This window comes from Podarcis gaigeae (assembly GCF_964106915.1).
Source record: "Podarcis gaigeae genome assembly, chromosome: 9".
Taxonomy (NCBI): domain Eukaryota; kingdom Metazoa; phylum Chordata; class Lepidosauria; order Squamata; family Lacertidae; genus Podarcis; species Podarcis gaigeae.
In genome coordinates this window covers 37,049,540-37,065,982 of record NC_139685.1, presented here as the reverse complement: position 1 = coordinate 37,065,982, position 16,443 = coordinate 37,049,540, and the positions used below count along the sequence as shown (strand labels likewise).

Here is a 16,443-nt window from a genome sequence, read left to right as displayed (position 1 = left end):
ACATTCTCCTTTTCCTTCCTCCCCCACAACAAACACTCTGTGAGGTGAGTGAGGCTGAGAGACTTCAGAGATCTGTGACTAGCCCAAGGTCACCCAGCAGCTGCATGTGGAGGAGCGGGGAAGCGAACCCGGTTCACCAGATTACGAGTCCACTGCTCTTAACCACTACACCACACTGGCTCTCACTGGGCAAGAGCCTATTCCTGAAAGGGAATCTTGATAATCCTTTCTGACCCAGACACAGGCAAATCCTCACATCAGAACGCAGGGGTGCCAACTTGAATACAATATTGGGGGGCATAATCAATCACAAGACACACACATGCACACGGTTTGAATGGCAATGCCCATCAATGGGGGTGGAGGGGCTCAAATATTTTATGAGGGGGAGAAGGGACCTTGGGCCCTAGGAGTTGGCTCCAATGTCAAAACATAGCTCCAGAGGATCACAGTCACTGACCAAACTTCAACCCTTTCTGCTTCATTAAAAGGGCAAAAAGCAGGAGGTGTAGACAGAAAACTTACATGGACCCCAATATAGCCCGATCCAGAAACCAGTTAAGCCAAAGGACGTAGGATGGGGAGCTGAGGAACTGGCTTCTATGCATGGCAAACTTTTGGACTTAGTGAGACTTGATTCCAAATAAACATGCACAACCCCACTCCCTACTCTTAAACACAAAGAAAAGATCTCTGTTGAAATCTTCTGAATACATTTATACTATTGTTGTTGGGAGAGACCTATTATTATTATTAAGTTGTCTGCCTTCACATATTGAGGATGAGATGTCAGGTTGCAAACGATGTACCCTCCCATGAGAATATGCTCACTGAACTCAATGGGAGAAAATATACATAGGATGAGACTAGACATAGTCAAGTGCATCAGCAGAACGCGCTGTGTGTGTGTGTGTGTGTGTGTGTGTTGAGGGGAGGCAGAGAATGCAAGACTTCCAGTTTTCCTCTTCAGCCTTGAAGCTCCCACATTAAGTCAGCATCTTCCACAACCCCCTCTCTCACAGGTTGCATGGCTCCTGAATCCTGGGAACCTAAAACAGCACCCTAAGAGGAGGGAGGAGGGGGAAATGATCTGCCTGTCTGTGTGTGGACGCAACCAAGGGAGGTTAGGGAAGTGGGATCTAAACCGGCTTCAATCCGATTCATCCTCACGACCAGTCTGTGGAGTGCAGCAGACGTCAGGCCGTCTTCCTCCACTTGTCTTCCATTGTTTGAGCCTCTCTGCTTTCATGCAACAAAAGCCCCCACTTAACATGGGGAGAACCCTCCACCAACGACGAACCCCCTCGTGGGAATTGAGGAGACGTGGCTAGTTCATTCCATCTGCTCTAATTCCATCTGCGCTCGCGCTTTTTCTGCGGAGGAGACCTGAGCCTCCTCTGTGTCTTGGTTCTGGGAAAACGAGGGTCATTTATTTGCCACGATCGCCTTCTCTTCCAATACAACATTACCCACAGTGCTGTCCTCCCCGCCCCCCGGGTCTCCTGGGAACCTCATGAGCTCCTGAGCCGACCGGCTGTAACTTGACACCCACGCGGTCCCATCCCACCGCGTCTCTCCAATCGGACCCTCCAGTCCGGATCTGCCCTAAACATTAACTACAGGCGACTTCCTGCAGCCAAAGCTGCTGCGTCTGCCGAAGGTTCCTAAGGGTCAAGGTTCAGCGGGGTATTTACTGCCCCTTCCGTATACTTTCTGGAAAATACAGGCTTGGAGAAGGATGGGGAACCTCCAAATGTCTCCAACGCCCATCACCCCTGACCACTGGGGATGCTGGCCGGCGAGGAGGGCAGGCGGAGCCCCACCACATCTGAAGGGCTACACAGGCTTCCCACTGTTGTCCCTTTCGACGGAAAGAGCGGTCCTACTTCCCTTCCGCGGGTTACCCAAACCCGAAAAGACTCTCACTTCCAGCAGACGCTAGATGGCCATCTGTCATGGATGCTTTAGTTGAGATTCCTGCTTTGCAATGGGCTGAGGGACCCCAACCCCCTACAATTCCCCTCCTTTCCTCCCTGTATACCAGCTTCTTCCCCATGTTTACATTCCTTCTGGCTGGGAGAGCCAGGCGTGCGGATGAAAGGGGCCAGAGATCGTGCGCCTAGGTCCTTCTGCGAAGCGCTCGCTCCTCTGCCTGCCCTTTCGCCCTTCGCCGTTGCTGGCAGATTCTCCCCAGCATCGGCTGACTTGAAGACCTACAGAACAGCCCTCGGCTTCTTCTCACAGCTTCTTTCCTCTCTCTTCCAGCAAAAAAAGAAAGAAAGAAAAAACCACTTCTCCCCTCCTTCTCTCCCTCTCCCTCCCTCCCTCTCTCTTCCCGATCTTTTCGCAAGTTTTGGTGGCTTGAGATGCGCCCCTTACAAGATGCCCAACAGGCGCGTCCGACGGCACTGCCTCGGCTCGGCTGGAGAACTACGCTCGAAGCGGTTCTCTTGCCATTCCTGCGAAGCCCGGGTCTAGCACGTGCCAGATTGGGGAGATGGCTCGTTTCGCGGGCACGGTCATTCCGTCCAATGTGCAAATGGGAACAGGTAAACGCCTTTAGGGGGTGGGGAGAGATCCGCTGGCTTTTTTTAAAAAAAGGATAATAACAGCCACAAAAGAGTCTCTCACCTGCATTCTTCCTTTCTTCCAAGCACCATCCTAAGTGCTGAAGCGAGAGGATAAGAGACGGCTGACTTGGGAAGCGAAAGGCAAAAGAAGGATAGACCCGCTGGCATTTGCCCACCACGGATCCCGAAGATTGGGTGAGCGGAGCAGGAGGCGTCCCCCTTAAAGCTGAACTCCACCTTATTCTCCCACTCTCACATGACGGTGTGCGGTGCGGGATGTGAAGATCCCAGCACACGCGCCTCACCTTTAAGCTGCACATCTGGAGGTGGGTTGCCTAGTAATTCCGAAATAAATGTAATTAAGTATGGAAACTGCAGGGAAGGAGGGGGAGCGGGGAGGAAAGGGGCTGGGAAGAGCTCTCGGGTGTGGGAGACAGTTTCTGAAATGCTTCTGCAATCCGGATTTTTGTCGGCGTGGTGGTTTGCGAGCCTGCGCCACCTCGTGGCCGAAGCCCGTCGGTGCCGAACCCTTCTCTGTGCATGGGGTTATGTAAAACGATCATTAGCGGGAGTGGCAGCTGGGATGTGATTTCATGTGCGACCCCCCCCCCCAAAAAAAGAAACCCTCGGCTTTTTCGAATGAGAAAATTCGACTGATGGAGAGGCCCAAACGTTTTGTGTGTGTGTTTGTGTGTGTATAAAAAAAATCTATTAGTTAAATGGAAAACACAAAGAAGATGAGCTATCACTTCTGAAATCAACTAACAGAGCAAAAAAGGTAAAGGTAAAAGGACTGCTGACCATTAGGTCGAGTCGCAGACAACTCTGGGGTTGCGGTGCTCATCTCGCTTTACTGGCCGAGGGAGCCAGTGTACATGTGGCCAGCATGACAAAGCCGCTTCTGGTGAACTAGAGCAGCACACGGAAACACGATTTACCTTCCCACCGGAGCAGTACCTATTTATCTACTTGCACTTTGACGTGCTTTCGAACTGCTAGGTTGGCAGGAACAGAGCAATACATTAGTCCAGAACTGGAGATATACCATTGCTATGCTGGCAGTACAGGATACCACATCCAATGTGTGCCCGGCCCAAGATGGCAGGGAGAAATTAGCATAAAATACAAAAGTGATGTTTCTGGGGAAATGACAGACAGTCTCCTGGCATCTCTGGAAACTCCAACCGCAGCCCACCATTCCAAAGCTGTGCTGAGCCCAGCGATGCCACTCCCCCACAGAGGCAGTCAATGAACTCAGCACAATTGGGACACACCCATTGCACCCCATCATCACCACAAAATGACAACACGGAACCCCCTACTCTGTTAAGCCATGGTGATGCAGCTAGCAAGCACCCTATTGCCACCAGTCCCCAGGCATGCTCTCAGGCAGGGCTTTGAGTCCACATGTGTTCCTTACTGTGGCATTTGCCCGTTCTTTTTAAAATGCCTGTACAGGGGGAGAGAAAGAGTTAATAGGTAGACCACTAGAAAAGCCAGAGGCGGAGCCTACCTGTTTATAAAAGGGCTTAGTCCATGGTTTGTTTGGTTGGTTGGTTGGAAAAAGGCAGTTGGGAAAGCAGTTGGCCGACAGTTGGAATTAGAGAGACAGTTAGTGCAGTTGGTTCTTGAGTGAGGGGAGGTAGAAGAGTTAAGAGACAGGATAAAATAAGACTAAGAAGGTAAAGAGTAACAACATTTTGAATGCAGTTAAAGTTTATTTGTGTTTGCAATAAACTACACTCTTCTTTGTTAACTTAAGAAGCTGACTGAGACTAAGTGATTTACCGGGGAGGACCTGGTTGGTGGCAGCGGATTAGTGGTGTATGGGTCAATAGTCCATGAGACGACCGGGGGCTCCGTTCGAATGCCACACTTACAACTACTGTTTTTCAGCAAACACACACAAGGGAAGAAAGAGAGTCCACATGACATCACTTCTATATAGCTCCCTGGGCAGACCCACACGCCAACAGACACACTGGACAAGAGTGCAAGACCCACCCAGGTTGGGGCCAGGAGACACTGCAAGTGCAGCCACAGAACATATGAAAAGCCTGCTGGATCAGGCCAGTGGCCCACCTAGGCCAGCATCCTGTTCTCACAGCAGCCAACTAGATGCCTGTGAGAAACCAAAACAGAAGTGCACTCTCCCTGTGCTTTCCTGGAATTCAAAAGCATACTACCTCCAGCCATGGAACAGAAGCGACATCCAGCGGCTCATTGCATAGGGCAGCAGAGGGGAGCCTAATGAGGTCCTTGTGTTTTGATGGCCTTCCTAGTTAGCCTCCGAGGCTAAATGGTGGCTCAGTACCACTTTCCAAGGAATACAGAGAATATCACAGAATAAATTCATTGACAGTAATGTACCAAAAAAGGAACCATGCAACAGTTGAGCAGTGAATTGCCCTTGCATAGTTCCTTTTTGGCCCAACCAGAAGAAGATTCATGAAACAGAGATTGAAATCTCATTGTCAGAGTTCTGTTGCAATTGCACCAGCAACAAGTATACACATCGAGAATTATTCTCTTGGACTCATTGCAGGAATATTTGGAATGCCTTTTTTAAAAAAAACATTGATTGCAGGCTTTGCTGGCTTCTTGCCACGCCCAGACATCCTGGATCCTTCTTATTACAGCAGACAACTACAAAGATAAGAGTTTTCTATTTGGAATATTTGACTTCGATATATTGAATTGTGTGTGTCACTATGATTTCGGCATTGTAGATAGCATTTAAAACTCTTAAGTATTAGGTGGTGTTGATTACTGTCAATGAATTTTTGTAAATCACATACAGAATTATTTAGTTTGTGATACGCTCTGGTGGCAGCAGCAGCCATCTTGCTTGTGCTCCCTGAGAGGTCTGCTCCCTCGTGGTACAGGGCATCTGAGTGAGCAGGGAAAGGAGGGACTGCGTCCCCTGCCCACCTCCTTCTGAGACCCATCCTGAGGCAGGTAGCTGATGCTGGGTCATATTAGGGTCCGACCATTGTAGTTGCAGCCCATGTGATAGGGCAGAGCCATGCAGCAGCCACCCCCTGGACACCAGTAGCTCTGCACCTTGGTCACAGCATACAGCTGTATGTACATTGAGCCTGTTTCATTGAACTTGTGTGCAGAACTCCCCTAGGCCAGGCTTAGCAAAGCGAAAAGAGCAGAAGTTTGATGCCCGTGGATGTGACTGTTGTGATTGGAGCAGAAAGGTGGTTTTTGGCTGCCAAAGTTAAAATGTAAGAGAAATATAGATTTTTGACACCCACGAAAAACAGAATAGATCCTGCATATTGGTGGCTCACGCTTCAGAGGCTGTGAGTCCAAGGCCACATTCATTTTTTTAAAGAAAGAAAATGAAAAGAAACCCAACTGAGAGCACCTTGTTTTGTAGCTGTTGTGGCAGGCTCCAAGCCAAGGACCAGCTTGTCATTTCAAATTGCCGGATGAATGCCATGAATAATTATCAGTCATACTCCCAACAGACTAAGGATACTAAACAGATACACATCTCAGTGCTCCTGGAAGAAGACTATTGATTAAACAATAACTGGCAAAGGAAAGAAAATGTCAGACTGACTGCTGCGTTTAACCCAGATGCAGTACGTGGAGAGCATATCCATAAGGCCTAGGCTGGTCAGATGAGGGCGTTTCACTAGCCCAGCTTTTTTCATCCTGGCATATTAAGCCAAACTCATTTTATTTTCTAAAGTCCCTCCTTTGCTTCTGGTTGCCCTGTTTAGACTGCATGCAGTTGCTTCTGAGACGGGTTTGGGATCACTGAAGCAGGAGTAGTCAATGTGGCGCCTTCCCAATGTTTTTGGACTACACCTCCCATCATCGCTGCCCTTTGGCCATACCAGCTGGGGCTGATGGGAGTTCTAGCCCAATAACCCCTTGAGGGTAACCACACAGATTACCACTGAACTAAAGCCTAATATCTTGATTTAACTTTAGTATCTCTCTGATATCGAGCAAGGGATGATCATTGTGCACCTAAAAACTCATTGGTGCTCCTAGACATGGTTTGGCTCCTGGATGTTCAGGTTCCAACTGCAACTATGAGCATTTCTCCATAGCCTTGTTTGTGCACCAGCTGCATCCTTTTCTGGAGAAGGCAGATCTTGCTATTGCCAGCCATGCTTTGGTCCTGTCCAGGTTCAGCTTCTGTCACAAATTCTAAACCTTAAAAACTACAGGTGGTGCAGAGTGCCTTGGCCAAATTGCTTTTGGGTTCCCTTTATAGCTGAGGTGGGAAACTCAGGCTCATGGGCCAAATCCACAACTCCAGGCCAGCCCCCTCACTGGCCTTGGTTCACACCCTCCTTGAGTGATTTTTGCCTGACTGGAAGGTGTCCTTGATCTCTGATAATGACTGTTGTTCGTTCGGATGGAGGACAGAGTGTGTGTATATTCAGAAGCTATGAATGCAGAAGTACAAAGGTGACCTGGCTCCCAGTTTCAGACTCAGTATTCGGACTCTTGGCTCAGGTATGATGCGTGTTCCAAAATTCACTACAGCGCCCCAACATAGTTCATGTTACAGGTTACAAAGTCAGAAGGCACAGCAGAGCATTAAGGTACATGGCCAGGTGTAAGCTAAGATGCTGTCCCAACAACTGCCATGTCCCATAAGTTCTCCTTTTGCAGAGTGGGGAGGACACGGTCATTCGTGTGGTTGTCCCCAACCTCAAGACTGGGCAAGCAAGTGGGCACTCCTTTAAGTAGGCTGAACGTGCAAACTGTGTTCATGCCACTGAGGCTGCCTTCACGGCCTTGAAGATAGAGGTGGGGCTACCTTGATGTCCAATTTATCCATAGGCACCTCTCTTGAGAAGAATGGTTCTTTGCTAACAAGAGGTGGCTGTGGAGTCAAGTTAGCTGGTTGGGATGCAGTATGCAATGTATCCATTGACACCTGGACCAGTTGCTGTCCTAACCATCCACTGGAGTCCTTACCTGGGTCCTGATCATTGCCTCCCAACCTGCTGGGTTTCCTCCCAAGTCTCCCATTTCCTCCCACTGCCTCCTCCCCATCTGACCACTCACAGCAAGCAGTGCCAACTCACCCATGAGGCAGACTGAAGCAGCTGCCTGGGGCGGCAGAATCTCATAGGACGGCAGCCCTGTGAGCGCTCTGTTCCTCCCCCACCCCACCAAACTCACCAAATGATACCATTAGGTTGCTGTGCAGACGAATCCCCTGCATGTTTCTCCAAAGTAGGTTTCAATTAGTTCCTTGGGACTTACTCCCAAGTTAGTGTGCAGAACATTGCAGCTTTAATTAAACTGGGCTTTGAAATCCTGCCCAAAAGTGCCAAGTTCGTAATAAAATCAGCATCCAACAATCTATAATTAGGAAGGCAGAACAGATCAAGAATGTATTGCTCTTTTCTAGGCATTAAGGAACATTGAATTAGCCTTGTAATTAATGTCTAGCATGCATTTGAAAACTTCATACTTTTATAACTCCCAGCCCTTCTCAAACAGATTCCTGCCTATTGACGTGTCCGCTTCAGTGGAAAAATGTAATCTGAAGGTTTATTGAGTGAAGCACACTAATGGTTTTGGGCTTTCCCTACTCCAACTCCTAAGGGGGGGGGGGGAAATTATTGAAAAATTAAACAGTTGAAAACTTAACCCAGTTGCATTCATATTTTTCTTTAAAACCAAAAACCTCTCAGTAGTTGCTGTTGTGAAATATAAAGTTCCAATATTTGCATAAAGGATGGGGGGTGGATTTGCACTGCATAATGACAAACACTGCAATCCTCTACTCACCCGAGAATAGGATTCACTTGAGATTAGACCTGGTTAAGTCTAAGAGTGCAATCCTATACACATCTAAAGGTAAAAAGGTAAAGGTACCCCTGACCATTAGGTCCAGACGTGACTGACTCTGGGATTGCAGTGATCATCTTGCTTTATTGGCCAAGGGAGCCAGCGTACAGCTTCCGGGTCATGTGGCCAGCATGGCGAATCAGAGCAGCGCACGGAAACGCCGTTTACCTTCCTGCCAGAGCCTGTACCTGTTTATCTACTTGCACTTTGATGTGCTTTCGAACTGCTAGGTTGGCAGGAGCAGGGACCGAGCAACGGGAGCTCACCCCGTCGCGGGGATTCGAACCGCCGACCTTCTGATCAGCAAGTCCTAGGCTCTGTGGTTTAACCCACATCTACTCAGCAGCAAATCCCACTAAGTTCAGTGGGGCTTACTCCCAAGTTAAGTGGACATAGTATTGCATGTCTCATGGACTTCAGAGAGATGCACAGGACTTCCAGGAGTGACATTTGAAGACTGCAAAAGAGTGTGATGGAACCCTTTGCATCCTGGCTATCACAAAGAATTTATAAAATGTTTCACCTGCAGAGCCCAGCTCTGCGTGCACCTCTGTGCTAACTATACACCAAGCCGAGGGGATGCAAAATTGAGAAGATGCATAATTGAGAAGGTCCATGTGGAGGCACCAAATTTTGGCCTCACTCTGGGTGCCATATTACCAAAGTCCACCTCTGGGAGTGAGCTGTGGAGAAAGAGGAGGCCAGAGCGGAGTGAATCCGAGCAGCACTGGAAGCCGGTTGGTGAGCACAGCAGAGGAGCAGAGCCCCCCTAATACAGCAGATGACAGAGATTTGTTCAGCGCAAGCACACAACACCACTATTCTATCATCCAAGCTGCTTTCCTATTAATTTCTGGGCACAAAGTGTTTGCTTTCATCCATAGAAGTCCCTTCAAGTCTACACATATTTCTTCTATCATGGCTTTAAAGCCTTAATGGCTGTACCCTTTGAACACTGTATTCAAGAAGGTGAGAGCTGTTCTTGGTGGAAGCTGTGAAGCTTCTTCCCCACAGAAATTACTTTTGGGAATGCTGCAACACTTTCTTATTTGGGCTGCCAGGTAGGATTCAACACCCAGTTGTGATTTAATGGATTAGGAAAACATGTCTTGAAATCCCTGTTCAGCCATCTCGCTCGCTGCATGACTTAAGCTGACACAGGTGTTCTCCGTCAGCCTAACAGACTGCCCTTTGGCTGCTGTGGTGATAAATAAACTCGTGTATGTCACCCTGACCTCCTTTGGTAATAATAATTTTTAAAAGTAAGTGACCTGAAACAAACATTGCAGTGTGGAGTGCTTTTGTTCAGGGTTCCAGCCAGCCAGCCAGCTATACCCTCGTCCAAGACACTCTAATCCATCCTGGATAGCTCAGTTGGTTAGAGTGTGGTGCTGATAATGCCAAGGTTGTGGGTTCGATCCCCAAATGGGACAGCTGCATTATTCCTGCATTGCAGGCGATTGAACTAGATGATCCTAAGGGTCCCTTCCAACTCTACAATTCTATGATTTCTTTCATTTCTGTGATCTCTTGCCTGGTTATTTGTTTCCCACCCACCCCAACAGTCAGCCAGCATTCACAGCGACTCAACACACTCAGCCTCCATTGGGTTATCCTCCCTACTTGCTACTTTTAACTATTTCCCCCTAAGCTTTTTTTGTACTTTGTCATTCCCCCAAGTCTCCTGAGAATTCACTTTTCAGCATGGATGCCACCATTTTGGCTACATAAATGCCTGCATCTGCACTCTCATTTGAACAATAGAAATAAAGAGACAGATAAATTAAACGTCTTGGGTTTAGCAAACATGAGCTAATATTCATTGGTTTTACGATAATGCATTCTACAGTTTAATACAGAGTTTTATCTTACTGATTTGAGCAGAAGTTTCAGTAGTATTAAGTGTCCCCTTTTCCTTCAGGTAGACCAGGAAAAAAATCTAGCAATAAAAACAAATAGATTGACTTTTTTTAAAAAAAGTTATGACATCAGGGTGCAAAACTCTGTACACTTACGTGCAGGTAAGCTCTATTGAGCAGGTCCCAAACTCTATTCCACAAGCATCAGCTGGGTGGGCTGTGGCATGTCTGTGGATTTCAGGTTGAAGACACAAGATGACACATTCGTCATATTAAATATTCCTATTGATTTTAATTCATAGACTCATAGTTGGAAGGGACCCAAGGGTTATCTAGTCCAGCCCCCTGCAATACAGGAATTAATAACTGCATGTTATTGCATCTTTTATTTCTGATATTGTATTTCATTGCATTGCAATAAAAGCAATATAATAAAACACAATGTATAATAAACAATTGAAGCAATAAAATACAATAAAAAACCATACATTATTTAGCACGGCACATTATAATTGCTACAATAGGCAGAGAGATCCTAAAGTAGTCCACTGAGGCCCTAAGCAATTTGCAAGTGGTCTGGGGAAAGAATGGGAACCATTGTTCTCTTGAACACAGATGAACTTACTCCAGAGTAAACTTACATAGCACTGTGTTGTAAAAGTTGGGAGACCCATACAGTATGTTCAGAAGGTATCTTATGTACCCAGCACTTTCCTAAACAGACAAAGAGACGGTGCTTTTAAACAGAAGTCACACCACACCACACATCTAAAGCACACTTATACCGCATTACATGGCAGGCTAGTGTCTGAAACAAAGATGTGCTCTCCCAAGCTCACATTCCCAACATGTTTGCACTCCTCTCTCAGTGACTTCTCTCCTGGCTTGGTCATGTCCACAGAATGGGAGATGGCAGGATCCCCAAGGATGTGCTCTACAGGGAGCTGGTTTCAGGCCCCAGGCCTGTTGGCGGAAAAACTCTGTGCTAAAAAGATGTCTGCAAACATGGCATGAAGGCTGGCAACATCAACCCCACCATGTGGGAATCCCTTGCTGGCGACTGCAGTACAATCCATTGCAGTGACTGGAGGAGGAATGACTGCTGGTAGGAGCACAGAGAGAAGAAACTCCATGCTGCATTTGCAGCAGCACAACTGGACACCATCATCTGCCCCAGCTGCAACAAAACATGTCTCTCCTGTATCAGTGTCTACAGCAGGTGCTGTAACCTTCTAACAATTTGACTTCACCCTCAAAGTCACATTCTTCCATTGTCTTCCAAAACAGATGGATGCCAGCCAGCCAGCCAACCAACCAACCAACCAATACCACTTTAAAAGTCATGGCTTCCCCCAATTAATCCAGAGAACTATAGTTTGTTTTCAAGCACTGGGAATTTTAAGGAGCCCTCTATTCCCCGCACAGATCTACAACCCCCAGAGGTTCTTGGGAAGAATAATTCATAAACCACCATGAGAATGATTGATCAGTTCTCAGGATTCTTTGGAGAGAAGCCACAGCTGTTGATGTGCTATTATAGTGCTTTAAATGTAAGGTACGGATGTGGCCACATCCCACACTTCAGAACAAGCACTGCTTCTGTTCCTTTGGCTGTGGTATAAAAGTCGCAAATGTTCCACTGAGCAACTTCTAACTTCGCAGAAAGAAACGGCAGAGCTGTCACAGAACGTATAATCTAAAGTTCAGGCTAAGTTCAGCATGAAATATTCAGAAGTCCCTAAAACAGCCCCTTGACAGGGGTGTAACCAAGCATTTTTTGCACTTCTCTAAAAGATCCCCTTTCAATAAAGCTTTTTCCACACTCCTGCCTTGACGTCCCCTGTAATAATGATGTGACCTTTTGTTTCAGCAGAACTTCAAGAAAGTGTGACTCTTTAATGGCTTGCATAGATGGGATGGGGGAATAAAGACTATAGTCATCGCCATGGCTTTACTTCAGCCAGAAGAAATGCAAGAACATGAGCCCTGCTGGATCAAGCTGTTATAAAATTAGTTAACCCGTTTAGCATTTGATAGAATGTATAGAATTTAGCATTGAATAAAAATGTATGTACTTTTGTAATCCCTGCAGCTACACTCTATAATGGAACCTATGCATCAATGTTCTAATTTCTATGCCGTGTGGACTTCTCAGCCCTGACCCTCCTATCTTTCTAAGTGTTGTTTGCATAGTTTAAGAATGGAATGTTAATGTGAAATTACCTTGAATCCTTCCAGGCATAGGAAACTATAGAAATTGTATGTTGCGCACTCTTTGAGGGTCTGGATGTCAAGAAAAAGGACAATAAGTGAGTAAAATGTTAAATCCTAAGATGCCAAGGGGCACCCAAGATAATGGATGGAATGAGCTAACTAAGACAAGCAAGACAGTTTTAGCTCCCTGACCTGTGACCTTCCCTTTCATGCATACATTCTATGAGCGAAAAACCCTATAAAAGATGTGTTAAAACATGTCTCAAACACAGTTCTCCTAACTGGTGGTTCTCTGAACTCCTGGTTTGAGTAACTGTTGCTATTGCAATAGCTTATCACTCAAACTGGGTCCCTAGTTGGATGCTGAGCTCATATTTCTCTCTTGGTTGTATTTTTCTTTAAAGTGTCATGCCATCACCTGGGCATGAACTATTGAGAGGTGGTTTAGAAGTAAATTCTCACCGCAAGGCCAAAGACTGTATAGTCCAGAATCCTGTTACCAAAGCGTTCAACCAGATGTGCCCATGGGGAGCCCAGAAGCAGAACCTGAGGGTAACAGCACTCTCACCACCTCCACCTGTGTTTCCCAACTTCTATTCAGAGGCATACTACCTCGGACAGTGGTAGTAAAACACAAACAAGTGGGACTTGGATGGGGCAAGCCACAGAGTTTAGTTTCTTCCCTTTTGAGCCAGCCCCCTGATCTTCTGACCCTTTGAAACCTTATTTTATTTTTTCAGCTTTCCTTACAGAGCGTCTGTCACACTGCAAAGTGCAGTGTTGCTGAGATTCTGGCCATCTGAATCTATGAAAAATGTTTCAGTGCAAAATGCTCCTGTTCCAGATACTCCGTTTCATTCCCTTTCTCACATTCCTTCACCCTGCATTCTGCAGCCACTGAGCATGCTCATTCCTCATTGGGCTGTTTTTGGTGTTGATGCCCAGAATACTCTTCTAACCCTCCCACCCGCTTTTGTATTTCAACAAACTTTGGGAGTTTCGCCAAGCCTCTGGATCCCTCCTTCTTGTGTGGGGATGATTACCACTTTGGCTATCAAAGGACCACCACTCTGAGATAAGAATGGGAATACAGTGGTACCTTGGTTCTCAAATTTAATCCATTCCGGGAGTCCATTCGGTGTGGCTTCCTATTGGCTGCAGGAGCTTCCTGCACTCAATCGGAACTGCAGAAGCTGCGTCGGACATTCAGCTTCCAAAAAACGTTTGCAAACCAGAACACTTACTTCCAGGTTTGCAGCATTCAGGAGCCAATTTGTTTGGGAGCCAAGCCATTCAACAACCAAAGTACCGCTGTACATACATTCTAAATGTTTTAAACGTTTAAAATAAACACCATAATAAATAAAAAGAGCCTTTCTTTTGAATGCTTTCTTATGCAAGAGCTCTTGAAGCCCACTCCTTATGTGAACCCTGACAAAGTATGCATTTCCCTTTGTTATTGCACCACTGCTTTCATCCATCCATAAATCTGAAGTTGAAAGGCCAGAGTCAATTAGTGGGTTTGGTCTCTCTTCTACCCTATATGAACATTTCAAAATAATTGGACAATTAGCATGAAGGAAAGACTTGCCCACAATTATAAAAGCCCCCACCTTCTTGATCAAGGATGGAGGTGAAAAGAACTTATATTGCAAGGGGTGCTTTAAAGAAGACACAAATACCAACATGAAATACTCTACTGCAGGCATAGGCAAACTTGGCCCTCCATGTGTTTTGGGACTAATAATAATAATAATAATAATAATAATAAATTTTATTTACTTTATCAGACTGGGGAAGGCTGAGCCATGCAATTATTTCATGCCAGTTCCTTTGCAGTAGAGAAGGCATAGGCAAACTTGGCCCTCCAGATGTTTTGAGACTACAACTCCCACCATCCCTAGCTAACAGAACCAGTGGTCAGGGATGATGGGAATTGTAGTCTCAAAACATCAGGAGGGCTGAGTTTGCCTATTCCTGCTCTACTGCAAAGGAACTAGCATGAAATAATTGCATGGCTCAGCCTTCCCCAGTCTGATGCTCTCCATATGTCTTTGAGTACAATTCCCATCAGTTCCAGTATGGCTGTATTGGCTGGGGCTGGTGTATCCAAAACATCTGGAGGGTACCACATTGGCAAAGATTGATGTAGATGAAGGATGGGAACCTGCAGCTCTTCAGATGTTGCTAGACTGCAACTCCCATCATACTTGACCATTGGCCATGTTGGCTGGAGCTGATGGAAGCTGAAGTCCAGCAACATCTGGAGAGCAGGGCATTTCCCACCCTAGTATAGATAATTGGTGTCATGATTCATATTCATGAATGCTGCTGTATGTATACACATTGGGAAACAATCGCCCATTGTTTCCAGTTGCACATACACAAAAAGGGGATGTACGATAATAATAATAATAATATACAAACCTTTTTCATACAGGCTATTTCCCTATGCAAAAATGTGTTCCAGGTGGAATTTTGCTGTTTCAGGTAAGCCTAAGAGGGGCTCTAAGAACATATAATTACAGCTCTGTTCTTTGCGCTAGAATTAATGGAGAAAGTGTGAGTGGATTGGTGATGTCTGTGATGAAATTAAGTCAGAAAAGAAGATAACCAGGCGTGGGGTGGCAGGGGAAGAAACTCGTCCTCAAGCTCCAGGGGGGGGGGCTGGCCCCTTAATTTTAAGTGTGGCCTTCTAGTCTATGAACCTGTTGCATGCAGACGAGCCCAGGGCCAGTTCCTGTGTCCCAAGGCAGGGCTGGAATGTCTGAAACCTTGAAAAGTCATTGTCAGTCAGTGTGGAGCTTGATGGCTTGATGATGTAACACAGCCTCCTATGTTCCTAGATAAAATGAAGTCCAGGTGTGATGGGCTTGTAGGTTTCATTAAAGGGTCCGCTGCCTTGCCCCTCCCCACAGCACTGAAAGAAGCGGATGAATTTTGAAATGATGCTTGGGAAAACATTTTGGCTGAAAAGCCAAAGTCCTGCCATAAAATGGTGAAGAGTGGCCTTTTTCATGAAATAAAATAGGGAAATGCAGAGATTAAATTGACACAGAGCTCAGCTATGGAACGTCGCTTTAACACCAGGACTCCGCTCTGGACAGTGGAAATAATGACATAGAGAGAAGGGATTGTTCAGCGTATGCAGAGTGCATCTCCCTCTTTGCTAAAGCAACCACAGCTCACCTCGCACAGGTTAACAGCATGGCAGTCCGAACGGGAAGGGAAAACCCTTCCTTCCACCGCTGATCGGTGTTTTCCTAGTAACACAAAGTGTGAATTATGAGAAACAAATCTTAAAGAAGAGGAGAAAGAGGAAGAGGAAGACTTATTTCAAACGTGATAAATCTCCTGTGTGACTAACTCGCCAGGCAGGATATTCCGCGCACGACCAACTTATCCAATATGCCACCATTGCAGAAGTTACAGCCCGAGCATTCTGCCGGTCTCCACCTCCTGCAGCTTTTGCAGCAGCGGACCCTAAAAAACGCAGGCAGGCAAGGGGCGGCTGGTGTCTCCCACCCCCCCTTCGGCATCTTAATTGGGAAATCGACGCGGAGAGAGGAAGGGAGATCGATCCGGCGGAAAGTTAGCCGAGGGAGACGCTGCGGTCGGGGGGCCAGGCGAGGCAGCGCGCTGTGCGCAGCAGCAGCAGCAGCGCACATCTCCTTGTAACCGAGCGGACGCGGAACGGGCAGCCTGGCTCTTCCCCATCCGGCGCGGAGCACCTCGAGACCCCGGGTAAGCGCTGCTCTCCCCGCTAAGCGTTTCGAAAGGCAGATGCCCAAGGCAGCTTTAGCGGGTCGGCGAGAGCTTCTTCCTGGCTGCCTGGGGGCGCTTTTGATAGACCCAAACCAGGCACAACGCGGAGCCAGGGGCGAGCCGGTCCTCGGGGGGCGCTGCTGCCGGAAGGTTTCTGGAAGCCGAGCTTAGCCTCCGGAGCCAGCGCGAGGTCAGGAAAG

General features: G+C 47.0%; 2 protein-coding genes across 8 annotated transcripts in view; one reads left to right on the top strand and one right to left on the bottom strand.

Annotated features, from left to right (window-relative positions):
- The window catches only part of NPY1R (neuropeptide Y receptor Y1), a gene marked incomplete at its 5' end in the record, with an annotated part of 17,829 nt that extends 12,977 nt beyond the window's left edge, over positions 1–4,852 (bottom strand). Inside the window, one exon of one of the 3 annotated variants that reach the window (XM_083755846.1) lies at positions 4,084–4,852. Coding sequence is in view for 1 of the 3 variants with exons in the window: in XM_083755844.1 (XP_083611970.1) it covers positions 2,632–2,890 (259 nt within the window). Of the gene's footprint in view, positions 1–2,631; positions 2,891–4,083 lie in introns of those variants that run through there. The other 2 variants (XM_083755844.1, XM_083755845.1) reach the window with 2 other exon arrangements.
- Positions 1,637–16,443, top strand: part of NPY5R (neuropeptide Y receptor Y5) — a 26,599-nt gene continuing 11,792 nt past the window's right edge. For 3 of the 5 annotated variants that reach the window (XM_083755861.1, XM_083755862.1, XM_083755860.1), the window contains exon 1: positions 14,994–16,222. The gene's annotated coding sequence lies outside the window, so the exon portion shown is untranslated. Of the gene's footprint in view, positions 2,550–2,654; positions 2,897–12,137; positions 13,848–14,993; positions 16,223–16,443 lie in introns of those variants that run through there. The other 2 variants (XR_014568090.1, XM_083755863.1) reach the window with 2 other exon arrangements.